The sequence below is a fragment of the Pomacea canaliculata genome, linkage group LG6 (genome assembly GCF_003073045.1).
Source record: "Pomacea canaliculata isolate SZHN2017 linkage group LG6, ASM307304v1, whole genome shotgun sequence".
Taxonomy (NCBI): domain Eukaryota; kingdom Metazoa; phylum Mollusca; class Gastropoda; order Architaenioglossa; family Ampullariidae; genus Pomacea; species Pomacea canaliculata.
In genome coordinates this window covers 6,767,669-6,781,501 of record NC_037595.1, presented here as the reverse complement: position 1 = coordinate 6,781,501, position 13,833 = coordinate 6,767,669, and the positions used below count along the sequence as shown (strand labels likewise).

The following is a 13,833-nucleotide window of genomic DNA, read 5'->3' as shown; positions in this document are numbered from 1 at the left end:
CTCCTGTTCTTTGTGAGCACTGGAGTTACAGCTGATTGTGACCAGTTGGTAGAGGGCGCTCCGTGTCAGCGTCGTGGTTAAGGCGTGAGCAGTGATCAGCATACAACAAGGAAAAGGTGAGGTAGGGGGATAGCAGGCTAAGAAAACGAAAGAGACGAGAAAAGCCGAAATGAACTGCTGCCATCAGTAAACTGTCCGCAAAAAGCATCGCGAGCTGATGTAGAGACTTACGGCCTTAGGCATGTGGAAGCTGTGCACCTGCGCAGGACCGCCAAATCCCAGGCCACGCCAATATTTATTAAATATAAAAAAGAAAATAACAACACAGTTAACAATGTGACAGAAAAACACTTTGTTTCTTATTAATTAGTCCGCTGTATTTATTAATGTTTCTAGAGTCGGAGCAGTAAGCTGTATGCACGTGGAGTCTGAGTATGAGAATATGACGGGCCGCCACTTGTTTTCGTGACATTGGAGGGCAAAAGGGCCACAGATTCTCTGCCCAGGGCCGCCACGAGCCTAGAGCCGCCCCTGCATATGGCATACGATCTGTCAAGGGTATTCCACCACCACCACTACCGCCTACCACTGCCGTGGCAGTCCTAACATTAGGGACCACACTCATAAAGGGAGGATACGACTTGGCCAAAGGATAAAATGGGGAAACCAAGGACAGACTACTTGTTTACGTAATTACAACGCACTGTCCAGACCCCGGGTATGCTAGTTCACCCCAAAGAATCTTTGCCCGTTACCCTTGTCACATACACCCTATTTAGACAGCACTACGGTACAGGTTGAGAAAGTTGGCTGGGTGGCGGGGTGGCGAGGTGTCTTCTTACTGTCATCTTTATGTCACTTGTGCAGGTCCGAGCGCACCTTCCGACTTGTTACTTCCAGCAATGTCTGACATGTAGGTGTGTTCGCGCGTGCGCGTTCTCTCTTTGCGAAGCGAGAGGGTGACGATGTCTGGAGGGTGTTTTCGAACCAGGGACTTCTCCTCCTTGTCCGACTCGCGGGGCAGTTTGATCCTCACCTGCCTCGTGCAGCTAGTCGTCGCTCTCTCCTGTGCTGTCTCCTGGAATCGCTTTTCTTTACTGTCTTCAGTCACATCACTTCCGGGCTCTTTCTGAATCGCGTGGGTGTCGTGACGCTCGTTGGCTACGTCACACCTCGCGGGAGACCGGTTTGGTGACGCAACCAGGTCCACGTTTGAGAGGTAGGACCGCTGTGCCGACAGTTCTTGCTTGTGTTCGGAACGGTTGTTGACGGATATAGTCTTTGTTGTAGTTTTCCTAGCAGGAATCTGGCTGGCAGCCATTTTGGGCTTCGGCTTCTGGGTGTTCGCAAAGCTGACATTTTCCTCGCCCAGCCCATCCTCTTCGTCGGAGTCGACCAGCACGTTGGGAAGCCTGATGACGTTCTTGTCGTCGAAAAGGTCATCGAAAACAGTCCTCCTAGGGCCGTCGGAGCCAGCAGAAATTCCATCGACCTGGGTAGGATCCTCCTTCAGTGTAACATCCGGGGAAGTCGGCCTCCGGGACGACAGTCGGTACGTGAACTTGGCCTCAGCAGACGATGCGCAGGTGGCGCCGCTGTCCACGTCCGGCAGCAGAGGGTGATGTCTACCAAACGAACTCAGACGCTTGACGCACTCTTCCGGCACGGGTTTGTCGGGCGCCGCATCCCCTCGAAGTTTCCTCACGAGGCGGGAGTTTGGCAGGTTGCTAGGCACGTGCGTTGCCTGCTGAAATTCATCGTTGGGCGCAGGCACCATCGTCAAAAACCGATGCAGTCTGAAGGGTCGCTGCTGCTGCTGCTGTCGCTTGCGCGTCGTGACCTCGCCACGCGCATCCGCCGAGCCGCACCGCGAAACATTGGCTTTGTCGGGAAGAGGTGCATGCTGGGACCTTTCACTTTGCCCGTCCCTGACCTTGCGGCTCACGGGCTGCTCACCGTCTCCTGCTCGTCTCCCGGAAGTGACAGAAGGAAGCACGCCTGCGCCATCGTCCGCCCTCTCTGCCCCCAAGGATAAGGAGGCTGACGATTGGCTGACGCCGCGGCGCGAGACTAATACTTTGCTAGGTCGCCGCGAGGGGGCACTGCAGCTGTCGTCTGTCGCGGCAGGGTCGCTGGACAGCTGTACGGCGTCAGCGACTGACGCACCCGTGGACTGCAGGAAGGCGATGACCTGCTTCATGTTGAGCCTGTCAGGGTCGTGGTCGTTGAGCGGTGTCGTGCTGCGGGGCAGGTCACGGACGTTCAGCTTACTTCCTTTGAACCTCTTGCTGGATCCAGACAACTTGCTGTTGCTGCTGCTGGTGGTGGGGATGCCTCGATAAACCTTCACAAAACAAAACCAGGGTTAAAGGAAAATGAAGAAAATAGATGTCCAGGAGACCTACAGAGCCTTCGCTAACCTGCGATTTAAATGGGAAGATAAGTAGGGGAGGTTACAATTGAAAAATTTACAAGTCTATGTCCAGAGTTATCTGTTTTTATATAAACGACTTGAATTAATTACTGTTTCGAAAATATTTGGGTTTCATAAACAGTGGGTGGAAAATGAACGAGGATAAAGTTAAACTGCGGTGTACTACCTGGAGGCCCTTGACGTGTTCTCTGTGTTTCATGAGGTCCAGCTCTCCCGGAGTAAGAGTCACGGACCTCCACAGCGGATGCCTCAATAACGGGTGCTTGCCGTCCACCTCATCTCTGTCCACGCCGTCACCGTTGAAAGCGATCATGCTGGAGGTGAGCGCCGGCTTGGGCAACGTCCACCCGTGTGGCGGCGGGTGAACTCCTTCCACCCCAGCGGCTCCCACGCCGTCGAGAGGCATCCAGGCGTGACCCTGTCCTTGCCTCCTGGCATCCTCGGCTCGAGGGCTGGCGCGCAGCGCCACGATTCGCTCGTTGATATTGGCGACGGCGCAAGTAGCTGGATCACGTGGTAAAGAGTCCGCGGCGACACTGCGCTGCACGTCGTACTCCGATTTGACCCGCGGCCTGGCGGCCTTGAGCAGGTCATCGTCAGTCGTCTGTCGTCTGCTGCAACGCTCCGAGGAGACTCGTGTCGGACGAAACGAATCGCTGTCCAACATGGCTGTCGGCCTGGGGCCGGGGTTCGACGCCATCCCATCGTTGTCCTTACGTCTCCTGCGGGTCACCGCCAGCACGGGAAAGACCCGGATGTCCTCCCGAGCGTACAGGTCGCCCGAACTGAGGAGGGCCTTGGCGTTGCTGGCGTCATTGGAGGTAAAGGGGAGGAGATTGAGCACCGCGGGGTGACAAGAGTCTGCCATTAGCATGGCGTTATATTCTCATGGAACTCTCGGGAAAACCTTTGTGAACATCCATTAATGCTGCTTCCCCATGTAAGTCCTTGAGATTAAAAAAAAAAAGCAGAATTTGTTGGCAGAATCCAGTTTAGTACTTTTGGCAAACCATGCAAACGACTCGCTTGATGGCAGCTTTAAGAGAAACTGGTAATCGCAGATGAAATCAAGAATTCCGCCAACGCCGTGTTGTGTTTGTTAAAATCATCAAGTGACGATACATCAGTAGATAAATTCCACTTCATGGTTGAAAGAAGACCTGAAGATGGAGGGAAAAATATTGACATTAAATATGCACTAAAATGTAATTAGTTTTGACTGAGTTGTGTTAAAAATTACATTTTTCAAAGCCAGAGGGAGCAACCTCTCTCAGTTACCGAGATACAAGTCTGCAAACAGCACAGCAACAACAACAACAACAACAACAACAACAACAACAACAAGCACACAAAGGTGTCATACACTCTAAACATCATGACATGGACAGTCCAGTGTCGAGACTACAACCATGTTAATGTATATTTGTGTGTACCTGTGGTATCTTGTAATATATGTACCTGTGTGTGTGCATCTTGTCTGTGTGTACCGTGTCTGTGTGCGTATCTTGTGTGTGTGTGTTAGAGAGAGAGAGACTGTGTGAGTGACTGTATACGATATTCATGAATGCAGGCTGAGCATTCCTAAATGGATCAAGAAAAGTACTTGCTAAGCCGCCAGTCTATAGTCTATACTCTATAGTCTATAGACCCGAGCGACAGCATTGACCGCCATTGACGACCTCAGTCCTTCACAAACTCATCGTCCTCTACTTATCGTCCTCTACTCATCGTCCTCTGTCCTGTCTCTGTGCTCATTGCCTTGTGAATAAACACCACGGCCAGCAATGAATTCGTTGGCGCACACACCGGCTCAAAGTTCTTTTATCCACATTCTCCACCACCTCTTGATTTAGTCTCAAGTCTTGTAGAACCGACAGGAAAGGTCGACTTGCTGGAAGGATCTCTCACTCGTCTCAAGGATCTCTCACTCGTCTCAAGGATCTCTCACTCGTCTCACTTCAGGATCTCTCACTCGTCTCAAGGATCTCTCACTCGTCTCACTTCAGGATCTCTCACTCGTCTCAAGGATCTCTCACTCGTCTCACTTGAGGATCTCTCGCTCGTCTCATTGAAGGACAAGGGAGGACCATGTCAGTGAGGAATCAAGGAGTGAGATGTCACTGGGCCTAATGCTGGAGACCAGTTGCTGTGAAGGTTGTGAAGCAGGACGAGCATGCACACGCACACACAAACACGCACACACAGTCTTACATACACCATCCACATTCTTTCTCCTCCCTTGCTCTTTCCAGAAAACATTTCTAGAGCACGAGTTACAGAGCTCGACATTCATGATATCAGAATGCACACAACCTCTGCGGTCTGTCTTCTATCGTCTACATTAACACTCAACAGCAGACGACCGACTCGCCAACACTGGAGTCTCTCTACTGAACGATCCTGGCAGTAGTGATATCCGCTGGAGCCATTGTTCACAGTGAAAGGATGAATAATGTGGCAACGATTCACCTGCTCACCGCACAGCCCGGCATGTGATTAACGAGAAACCAATCTCCTCCCTCCCTCCTTCTGCCCCTCCACTACCTCCTCCTCTACCACAACAACTCGCTCTTACTCCCCCTGACCGACATTTCATAAACATAATAATATATGTCGTGAAGAGGTGACCTTTGTCCTGTGTCTCAACGGCCTTGTGTCCTAAACCTACTTTGACTTTCTCTCTCTCACAGACACACTTGATTATTTAGATCGTCTACAAGCATTTGACTACAGTCATTATCTGTCCCTGTGTGCGCTTACAAACCAACAACTGTCAACGGGACTGAACACGTCAAGTGCATCCACCATGACAGGGATACTTGAAGCACATACATCACATGCAAACTCCTCCAGCATTTTATCTCTCTCTCTTCCTATTCCTCCCTCTCATCTTTCTTTTGTATTTCTGTTTGTTTGGTTTTTAAAGCAATACTCATTGCATTAGTTGTTGAGTAAACAAAAGAAATGCACACCGAGATTTCCCGTGGCCAATAACCAAACGTGACAGAAAAACAATTGATCAGCAAATCATATTTTATTCTCGCGGACGAACACCAGTGCTGGCAATATTTTGTCCCCACCAGCGACGGTTGACAGTTCCACCAGACCTGACAACAAATCCTGTGTTTGCCTTCGCTGAGCCAACAAAGAAAAACGTGTTTTGTCAACCCATTGGTGTTGCTCGGGAAAGATCGAAAATACAACCAGAGATTTTCTAGGCCACACTAAAATCGTTTGAGGATAACTGGTTTTCTAGAAAAGAAATTAAAAAAAAGGTAAATGTTTGTTCTCTAACCTTTTAGAAATCGTTGGGATTTTCAGTTTCTAGGGGCGAGCATCTTGTGAGGGCGGTACTCACCTCTTCTCCCTGAGTCACCTCAGTGGGTGTGAACCTGTGTTCGAGGGCCCCGGGCTGGTTCAAATCCCGGCCTGTCGCTCGTCACAAACAAGTTAAGGTGCCTGTAATTTGAGAACTGGTGTGATCGTCTCTCTTTATTGCAGCCTTGATTTACAGCAGGACAGGTGGTGCTGGCTGTGTTGAGTACCCCACCACCCACTCCACCCACTCCACCGTGTGGTGACAAGGTAAACAACTTTCCCCTCCAGCCACCAAACCAATCAAGTCTTTGGAGAGGCACGAGCATCAGACGCATGGGGAGTGAATGACAATCACTAACCCAGTTCCCTCACGAGATTTCATCGCTATGACAACGGACAAGATTGTGTTCAGTGTTCATTGCTTCTGGAATGGGCTGATAAAGGCAAATAAACATGCTCTGTGCACATTTTGCCTTTGTGGAACTAGTTTCAATGTGATGTTTTCATTATTGTGCACCTACAAACACGGTCTACTTGTAGATTTGTAGATATTCGCCTTCTAATACGGGTTGTTTTGTAGCCAGATGGTCAGTTGGTTTAATGTCCGCTTGAACCTGTAGCACTCCCCTCCACCCTGTAGCAGAGATGTGTCCATGATTTATAAGCGGAGGTAAATGCGAGTTGAAGAGGGTTAAGCCCCGTATTCTACCTCCTGTACCCCAGATACGAATGACTGTCTAGCTCGCTGACCCCTACGACCCCAAACTCTTAACTTACACTTTTTAACCTTAGCTGGATGGACGCAAATATTGAACCGTTTCGAATTCAATCATTCAATCAGTCGATCGTCCCCTGGCGGGTACCGGTCGTTAAGGTGTGGGGGGGGGGGGGGCATGGAGAGACGCCCGCCACTCACTCCTGTCCTGGGCGATGTGGAGCAGACAGGACAAGTCTACTCATTCGTAAGTCAGTTTTTTCTCTGATCACCATGGAATCAGTTATCCTCAAAGGTGGCCTGAAAACATTATTCCAGAGAATGCTGGGTCACATGACCAAACCTCACAATCTTGACTGTTGTGAGTAGATGTTCCTGGTGTCCCACGAATTTGGCGACAGTGTTTGTACAAAGTCGTTAGTTCTGTGTTTTCTGTATGAGATCCGGAACAACCTCCTCCCACACTTGTTTTCGAATGCCTGGATCCTCCTCTCGTATCGACAAGTAGAGTCCAGGTGATCACTGTTCACTGTGCTTTACTCTGGTTCTTGATCATCTAAACCTTGAGACAAAGTTGTACCAAGGCACGTGGACCTACTTTTGGCAACAACTTTTTATACAAGGTGACCAGATGTGAGCAACTAAGCATGTCATGCCTCTGAGTCACGTGGTCAGATATTGTTCAGTCGTGTGTGACGACTGACCAGCGGTATTCACACCGAGGTCGGAGCCACGGACCAGGGGCAAAGCTGCCTCGAAGATAACCATGTCCACCTACTTGACTACTGCCAGCAGAAGGCAATCACACCCCAGACCACTGACACAAATGCAAATAAAAGAAGTTTAGACAACAGCACAATTATAAATTCTGGCCGAGACAGCTGGAAGTGGCGGGGACTGGGTGCGGATGATAAAAAAACGAAAATTTCCGAATGGCGGCAGTAAAGTGTGACAGACATTTCAGACTGCTGAAATAAATCTGCATTGTTTCTTACTCGAAGCAAAAGAATTGAGGGGAAAAAAAGGAGAAAAATTGTAATGACGATAATTTATCTACGTGGGCGACCTCGTAAACCAATGTTTATTTTCCACCTAGCCCTCGCCCTGCCGTATACCTCACTCCCCAACGACCTGAAACGGTTAGGGGATGACCTTTACTTACCTTTCGCCCTACTGAGAAAGGTGTAAAGTACACTGCCGGGTCACTCAAAGAATAAAAAGTGGCAGCGAACGTATGTCTATGGCACCAGCTACAGGAATCGAAGACACGATATATTTTTTGGAAAAAACAATCTAATACAACTTTCATACTTATTGTGAATGATGTCACCGTTTGATAAACATGTATTTTTTTCTCTCACAGGAACGCACACACGTACATTCACTTTTCTCATTCTCTCTCTCTCCACACACACAGGATTTCAACTTTTACTTTTCGTTCGACTTCCATATTAAGACGGTTGGCACCGACAAGAGGAGCCACTCAGTCTGACAGGTGCAAACTCCAGTGAAAGCACCTCTCGACTTCCCCAATTGCCAGATTAGAGAGGCAATAAAATGGAAAAGGACAGGAACGGGTGCATGGCTACGAACTCACGCCATAGACTTTGACCCCCCTTGACCTTTGAGGAACGCACGTGGGCGATAAAATAAAAGCGTTTTCTACAGCAAATATTCTATACTTATGTGCCATGATGAATCGTTTGTAAACAGGTGAACACGAATTACTTTATTGGAAACACACTTAGTTCTCTGAGGACGAAGTACCATAGCAAACATGAGTGAAGAGTAAGAACTGAGGAGTGAGCGGAGTAGTAGCCTTGATCATGGACAATATTTCTGACAGAGGCGGGTTTTGAACAGCCATCTGCATCTACCAGCTAGAATTTCTTCTGTCCTGCTAGCTGAGAATGGGTGGGATGTACGGGGTGGATGGCTAATGAAAGAAGCTTTGATGGCCTGGCAGCTGCCTCCTCTGTGTAGGATGGCCGGGTACACTGATCTACAGATAGTCCCAGCTCTGGGTACTGGCTCCACCCGGCCACCCTGTCTCAGCTGCTGGACTGCACACAGCGGTGGGGAGGGATGATGCTGACAAGACATTACTTCCGACTGAAGTCTTCTCTGATGAAGTTAATAATTAAATTACCCAAGATTGAATTATCTCAAACACACTTTATCATTCTGGCACTGTCCCTCACCCCACCCCTCACCGACACGTGCTCCCACTCAAACTTTGTGTTCTGATGGTAGTGACTGTTTGCTGAGAGGATACATCAGCAAGTAAACATGTCAACAGAACATCTCCCCTAAACCAGGATCAAACAGTTAATATCTCGGCAATACATATTGCCACCGACATCAAACTACTGGACACACCCTGCGCGTGCTGTAAGGTGCTTGATGACGTCACCATGGAGCCATCTGACCACTCACAATATCATGTCAAACAAATATAATCTCGCCGCACGAATGGCAAGATGGCGGCCAGTAAGCTTCTAGCAGAGAAAAAACGAAAAACGAAACGAACCACCACAACAAACACCAAACAAGTCCATTATAAGTTGTCGAGGTCCACGCAATGGATCCACACTGTTGCTGGTTTTCGCGGACAATTAAACAACACGCATCAGCCTTTCCTGCAGATTATCCCCCCCTAGCGGAAATGAGCGATCCAGTCGGCGTGTGTCCATTAGAGAAGAACATTAGCTGTGACAACGTAGCCTGTCGCGTGCAGGGAGTTGCTTCCCTTGTGCTGCAATGAGTTGCTTCCCCTGTGAGCTTCAATGAACACAAACGGCCGGGTGCGGGGAGAGGGGGGGATGGGGATGGTGATTAGGCGAGTGGTAATTAAGAGCAGTTATTGTCAGGCAGGCACGTGCCATGTAATTTAGAATGTTTTAGTTGCTCGATGTCGCAGGCGTGTGCTGTAGGAAAGCAAGTTGTGGAGGTGATGTTGATGTTGGTGGTGGTGTCACGTGGTCATAAGGTGTGGTGGGTGAGTCTGTGTGGGAAGAGACAGAGAGAGATGCGCTCAAATTAAGAGATAATTGATAGATTGTTTATTCAAAAGTCATAGAAGGGAAGGAAACAACAATGATCATATAACGACAGCTTGACTAAGGACTGAGGGCGCAGGAATTCGGGGTGAGCAAGTGTGAATGTCGCACATGCTGTCAAAAGTTTAGTCAGTTAAACAACTATACACATACATAACGAAGCATGCACGCTTGTGACAGAGAGAGAGAGTGGGAAGATTGGGGATAAGAACGAGGAAGGTGGAAGGGAATGAGTGAAGGAGAAAACCTGTTAAAAGGAAGACAGATAAAATGAGTGAATTATTTCTTTAGATGGCCTGATCGTCCGTCAGGTCTTCCAAATAATTCGACGACACGAAAAGAAAGAAAGTCTGAAGGCAGGAAGGGAGAAAGAACAAATGTGGAAAGAGTCAAAAAGAAAGAGAAATAAACCCAACATTTTTTTTTATTTTTTATTTTTTATTTTTTTAGGAAAAGGCGTCTCGTTATCTGCTAATGACACCATCAAGTAGAGGCTCTAGGGACGCTTCTATTCCTTGTCTCCACAGGTTTTATTTACCTCAAGAGGTACACAACCACCTGGCTAAGTCACAGGTGATCGAAAGCTTACTTTTAATCTTCAGACCGCCTTTACTTATTTCTCTGGCTAGGAGAAGGGTGTTCGGTGTTCCGGGTGTTCAGGAATTGACTAAAGATGTTTATGCTTTATGATGATAAACCCCGGGGTAGCGAGCTATTCAACCCTCAATCTCTCTTATCTCCCCTTTGGTGTCCTGTGTCGTGTCGTCCGTTTACTGAACCCACCTCCCCACCTTCTCTCAGCTTTTTCTGCGTCCTCACCTTTTATTTTCTTCCCACCAGCCGTTAGTATTACTTACGGGTGCTTCACCCCCCTCATGTTCCCGTGCACAATGGGTACCACAGTGAGGTAGGTGGTGGTGTCAAAGAAACGACAGGTCTGTCGATGAAATCTTGAGCCTGTCGAGGGTGTTTAAGATTCCACTTAATTGTCAACGGTCGACTCTTAAGGTCTTGCGGGCCGTCAGTCTTCACCTGGTGGGAGACACGGTGCATGGCCGTTAGTTCTTTTGTCATCCGAGTTCGAGCTGAGGTGTCGTTTGTGCTTACCTCCCTTCAGTGGTACGTGCAGTCAGACTGAGGTGTCATGTGAGGTGACATGTGTCAGTACGTGCAGTCAGACTGAGGTGTCGTGTGTCAGTACGTGAAGTCAAACTGAGGTGTCATGTGTCAGTACATGCTGTCAAACTGATGTATCGTGTAGATGGAACTTAAAGTTGACATCAGGTGTCAGGTTACTTGGTACTTACAGTCTACTTTGGTACTAGCAATAACACTTAAACATCACATGTACATACACCCTCAATTATATATATTCACACACAGAGATATGTATGAACAAGCGTAGCACACTAACAGACGCACTACCAGTCGGGTAGTACACACCACCAAACTAAGGAAGCCCTGATGTCACTCAAACCAGTCCAAAGGTAAGCCACACTTCTTACCTGTCGCACGTTGTCACAGACGTCTCAAGCTGCAGGTGTTGTCAGGAGCTGTGAGTGGAGTGCAGGTAACACTCCTACAGACACCTCCACACCTGTCCACAGCGTATATACCAGGCTATGACGTCATGGCGCACTTGCCGCTGGACGTGGCGCCCCCTTGACGCAAGATCCCGAGGGCCGCACTTCAACGAGATCTTGAGGTAGCGCCTGTCACTTCTGGTTGCACTTGTCACCTGTAAGTACTTTTATTACATCGTTGCAGCTGTCACCTGTAAGCACCTTGATTACATCCACCGTCCCTCGCCGTCTGAGGGAATCAGTTCTTGCGTTCCTGAAATCTCGCGCGTCAAACGCAGTCAGCGGGATCTGACGCTCAGTGGGGACTACACGGGTAGGGGGAGACTAATGTCTTGAAACTTCACACTTCGTAGGTTCCAACTGTCGTCTGTCTGCACTCGGGCTCCACACACGTGCGAATGAGGGACTGACCTACAGTCGATCAACTTGGGTAGGTGAGGGTGAGTGAGTGATTGGTCGATCGCCGTGGCACAGACTGGGAGGAAACAACAATGATAATATACAGATAGTATATAGATATACAAGCTAGAAATACAATGACTTCAAAAGAATTACTGAGGGAGAGAATGTGTGTGTCTGTGAGTGCGCGCACCCGTGTATGTCAGGGTGTGCTCTGCTAAGGTGTGACGTTACCCGTAAAGCGCGGAGCAGGTTCTGGAAATCAGCAAACATCAGAGCGAATTTATACCCGTTTGGTGTCGGGTGGCAAATGAAGGGGTAGTGTGAAGCCTGGAGTGTCCTTAGAGTCGTTGGCATTCACTCGGGTGCACTGCAGGCGGCACGAGTGTGTGTGTGTGTGCGCGCGTGCAGTTCACGTTCCATTGAGAAAGATTTTTCCTGTTCATGTGACCGGGTGTCAGTCTGATAAATCACATCGGCTGTAAGTTGTCCTGTTCTTACCTATCCTATAAACATTTTCTTTGAGTGTTTGTCAGCTGCTCATATCTACGTTCAACAATACACAAAGACTCTGGCAGGTGAACTGTACCGAGGACAAACCTATAATTATTCCTCTAAGAAACAATCTCACACACTTAGCTCATTTTGTGTGCACAGGCTAAAAGGACGATGTTAAAAAGTTTCATCTCACTGATTTCGATAACTAGTATCTCGTTATTGCTCCTGGGTAGGTCTTTAAGACAACCGACACGGACGAGACATGTAGGAGAAAAGCGGACATAAAATTTAAAGACATGCAGACCGTAGTTAACGCGCGAGGAGGTAAGCTCACATGGCAGGCCACAGACAAAAGAAGAAAAGAAAAAACAAACCTCAGAGATCGGCCAGAAAGATCGGGTGAAACCTTATCCCGAGTTGTAATGTGAGGAGTTTACACAGGTGTGGGCCGAAGGTTCCAGAAAATGAGCGCAGGTCATGCAGCGAGCGTGCGAGTGGTTTTTGCCCGACAATCTCACCTCCGGGACTAGAGATCGATACGTGATCAATACGTGATCGCGACGTAGCACCGCACCCGGCGCCGGACTAACGACCCTGGCCTTATCCTCGGAGATTTGAGGCTTTCCGCCTGTAGTCTGATGACAAAGTTCAACGGACAAAGTTCTGGTGAAGTGGCAACCCGGGCAAGCAGCCTTTCACTTTCTGATTGAGCCGAGAGCGTGAAGTTTAGTTGTGCAACATGTCAGCAGGCCTACCTGTCAGCCTACCTGTCAGCCTACCTTGTCTACCTGTGCAATATGTCAGCAGGTCTACCTGTCAGCCTACCTTGTCTACCTGTGCAGCATGTCAGCCTAATACCTTGTCTACCTGTGCAATATGTCAGCAGGCATACCTGTCAGCCTGCCTGTCAGCCTAGTCTACCTGTGCAATATGTCAGCAGGCCTACCTGTCAGCCTACCTGTCAGCCTGCCTCGTCTACCTGTGTTTGTCTTTCTCTGCTTTGTTCTGTCTAGCAAATGAATGGAAGCTTGGCAATATAATAAAGAAAAGGAAATCGGGCATGATGTAAAAATAAAAATGACAGGTGTATAGCAGGTGCGGCATGCTGGGTACACGTGTTAAATGTCACAGGTCATACAGGTGCAGTGTTGTCGAAGTTAACGAGTGTAGCAGTGTTGTTATAAGGCTACCAGGCATTATTGTGTGACATGTTGGAGTGAAGTGGCGTGACGAGCCAGAGTCTGTGGGTCACGTGCTCACTGCGCACACAAATCCAAGGACCTGCTATAATATAAAATATTATGTTTCTTACAACGTTTTGTCACGCATGCGCAGATCGTTTTCTAGTTTTCCCGTTTGTCAAAGTGTAGAACTTTAAACCACTAACTGTCGACCTCACCAAGCTGAAGCTGCTACAGCGAATGAGGGACGGTGAACGGTTTTGAATACGGAGGTTGTAGGTTCGATTTTTCTGACGGATTCTTTTTTTTAAATCTTTGTTTCGTTTTGAGCTTTACTTTATTTAGTGTGTAAGAGAGAAAGTGTGTGTGCGTGTGTGCAGGATGTGGAATTCTTCTTTCCTATTTTAAAACAACGCTTCATAGACTGTTACAGATAGTCGTTGATGCCGTTAATGCAATTCTGAAACCACTTTTTTTTTCTTTCCTCTCTCTCTCTCTGTCCACCCGTAAGCCCATGTATGTATCTGTGCTAAAAAATGATGTGTCTGCCTTTAGTATCCATCACTCACAGATATGTCTATACAAACTAACAATCACACAGCTAAATATAACTTTATGTTTTAAATTCCTTCTGTCCTACACTGAG

General features: G+C 48.2%; 1 protein-coding gene across 6 annotated transcripts; it reads right to left on the bottom strand.

Moving 5' to 3' along the window:
• Positions 1-212: 212 nt before the first annotated feature.
• Positions 213-12,745, bottom strand: LOC112566399. 6 transcript variants are annotated; one of them, XM_025242565.1, is made up of 5 exons: positions 12,381-12,745; positions 11,032-11,584; positions 10,384-10,558; positions 2,601-3,594; positions 213-2,344 (listed from the first exon to the last, which is right to left on the bottom strand). In XM_025242565.1, exons 4-5 carry the CDS (start codon positions 3,306-3,308, stop codon positions 851-853), a joined length of 2,202 nt encoding a protein of 733 aa, XP_025098350.1. In that variant the 5' UTR covers positions 3,309-3,594; positions 10,384-10,558; positions 11,032-11,584; positions 12,381-12,745; the 3' UTR covers positions 213-850. The 6 variants fall into 6 exon arrangements, with proteins under 6 accessions (XP_025098350.1, XP_025098349.1, XP_025098354.1 ...); XM_025242564.1 differs by lacking the exon at positions 10,384-10,558; XM_025242569.1 differs by lacking the exons at positions 10,384-10,558; positions 11,032-11,584; positions 12,381-12,745 and adding an exon at positions 5,793-5,808.
• Between the last annotated feature and the right edge of the window lie 1,088 nt (positions 12,746-13,833).

Bases quoted from the DNA above. Each gene is read 5' to 3' on its own strand.
- LOC112566399 (XM_025242565.1), bottom strand. From the start codon at position 3,308: ATGCTAATGGCAGACTCTTGTCACCCCGCGGTGCTCAATCTCCTCCCC. The intron at 2,345-2,600 runs GTAGTACACCGC...TGTTTTGTGAAG, and splicing joins AACACGTCAAGGGCCTCCAG to GTTTATCGAGGCATCCCCAC.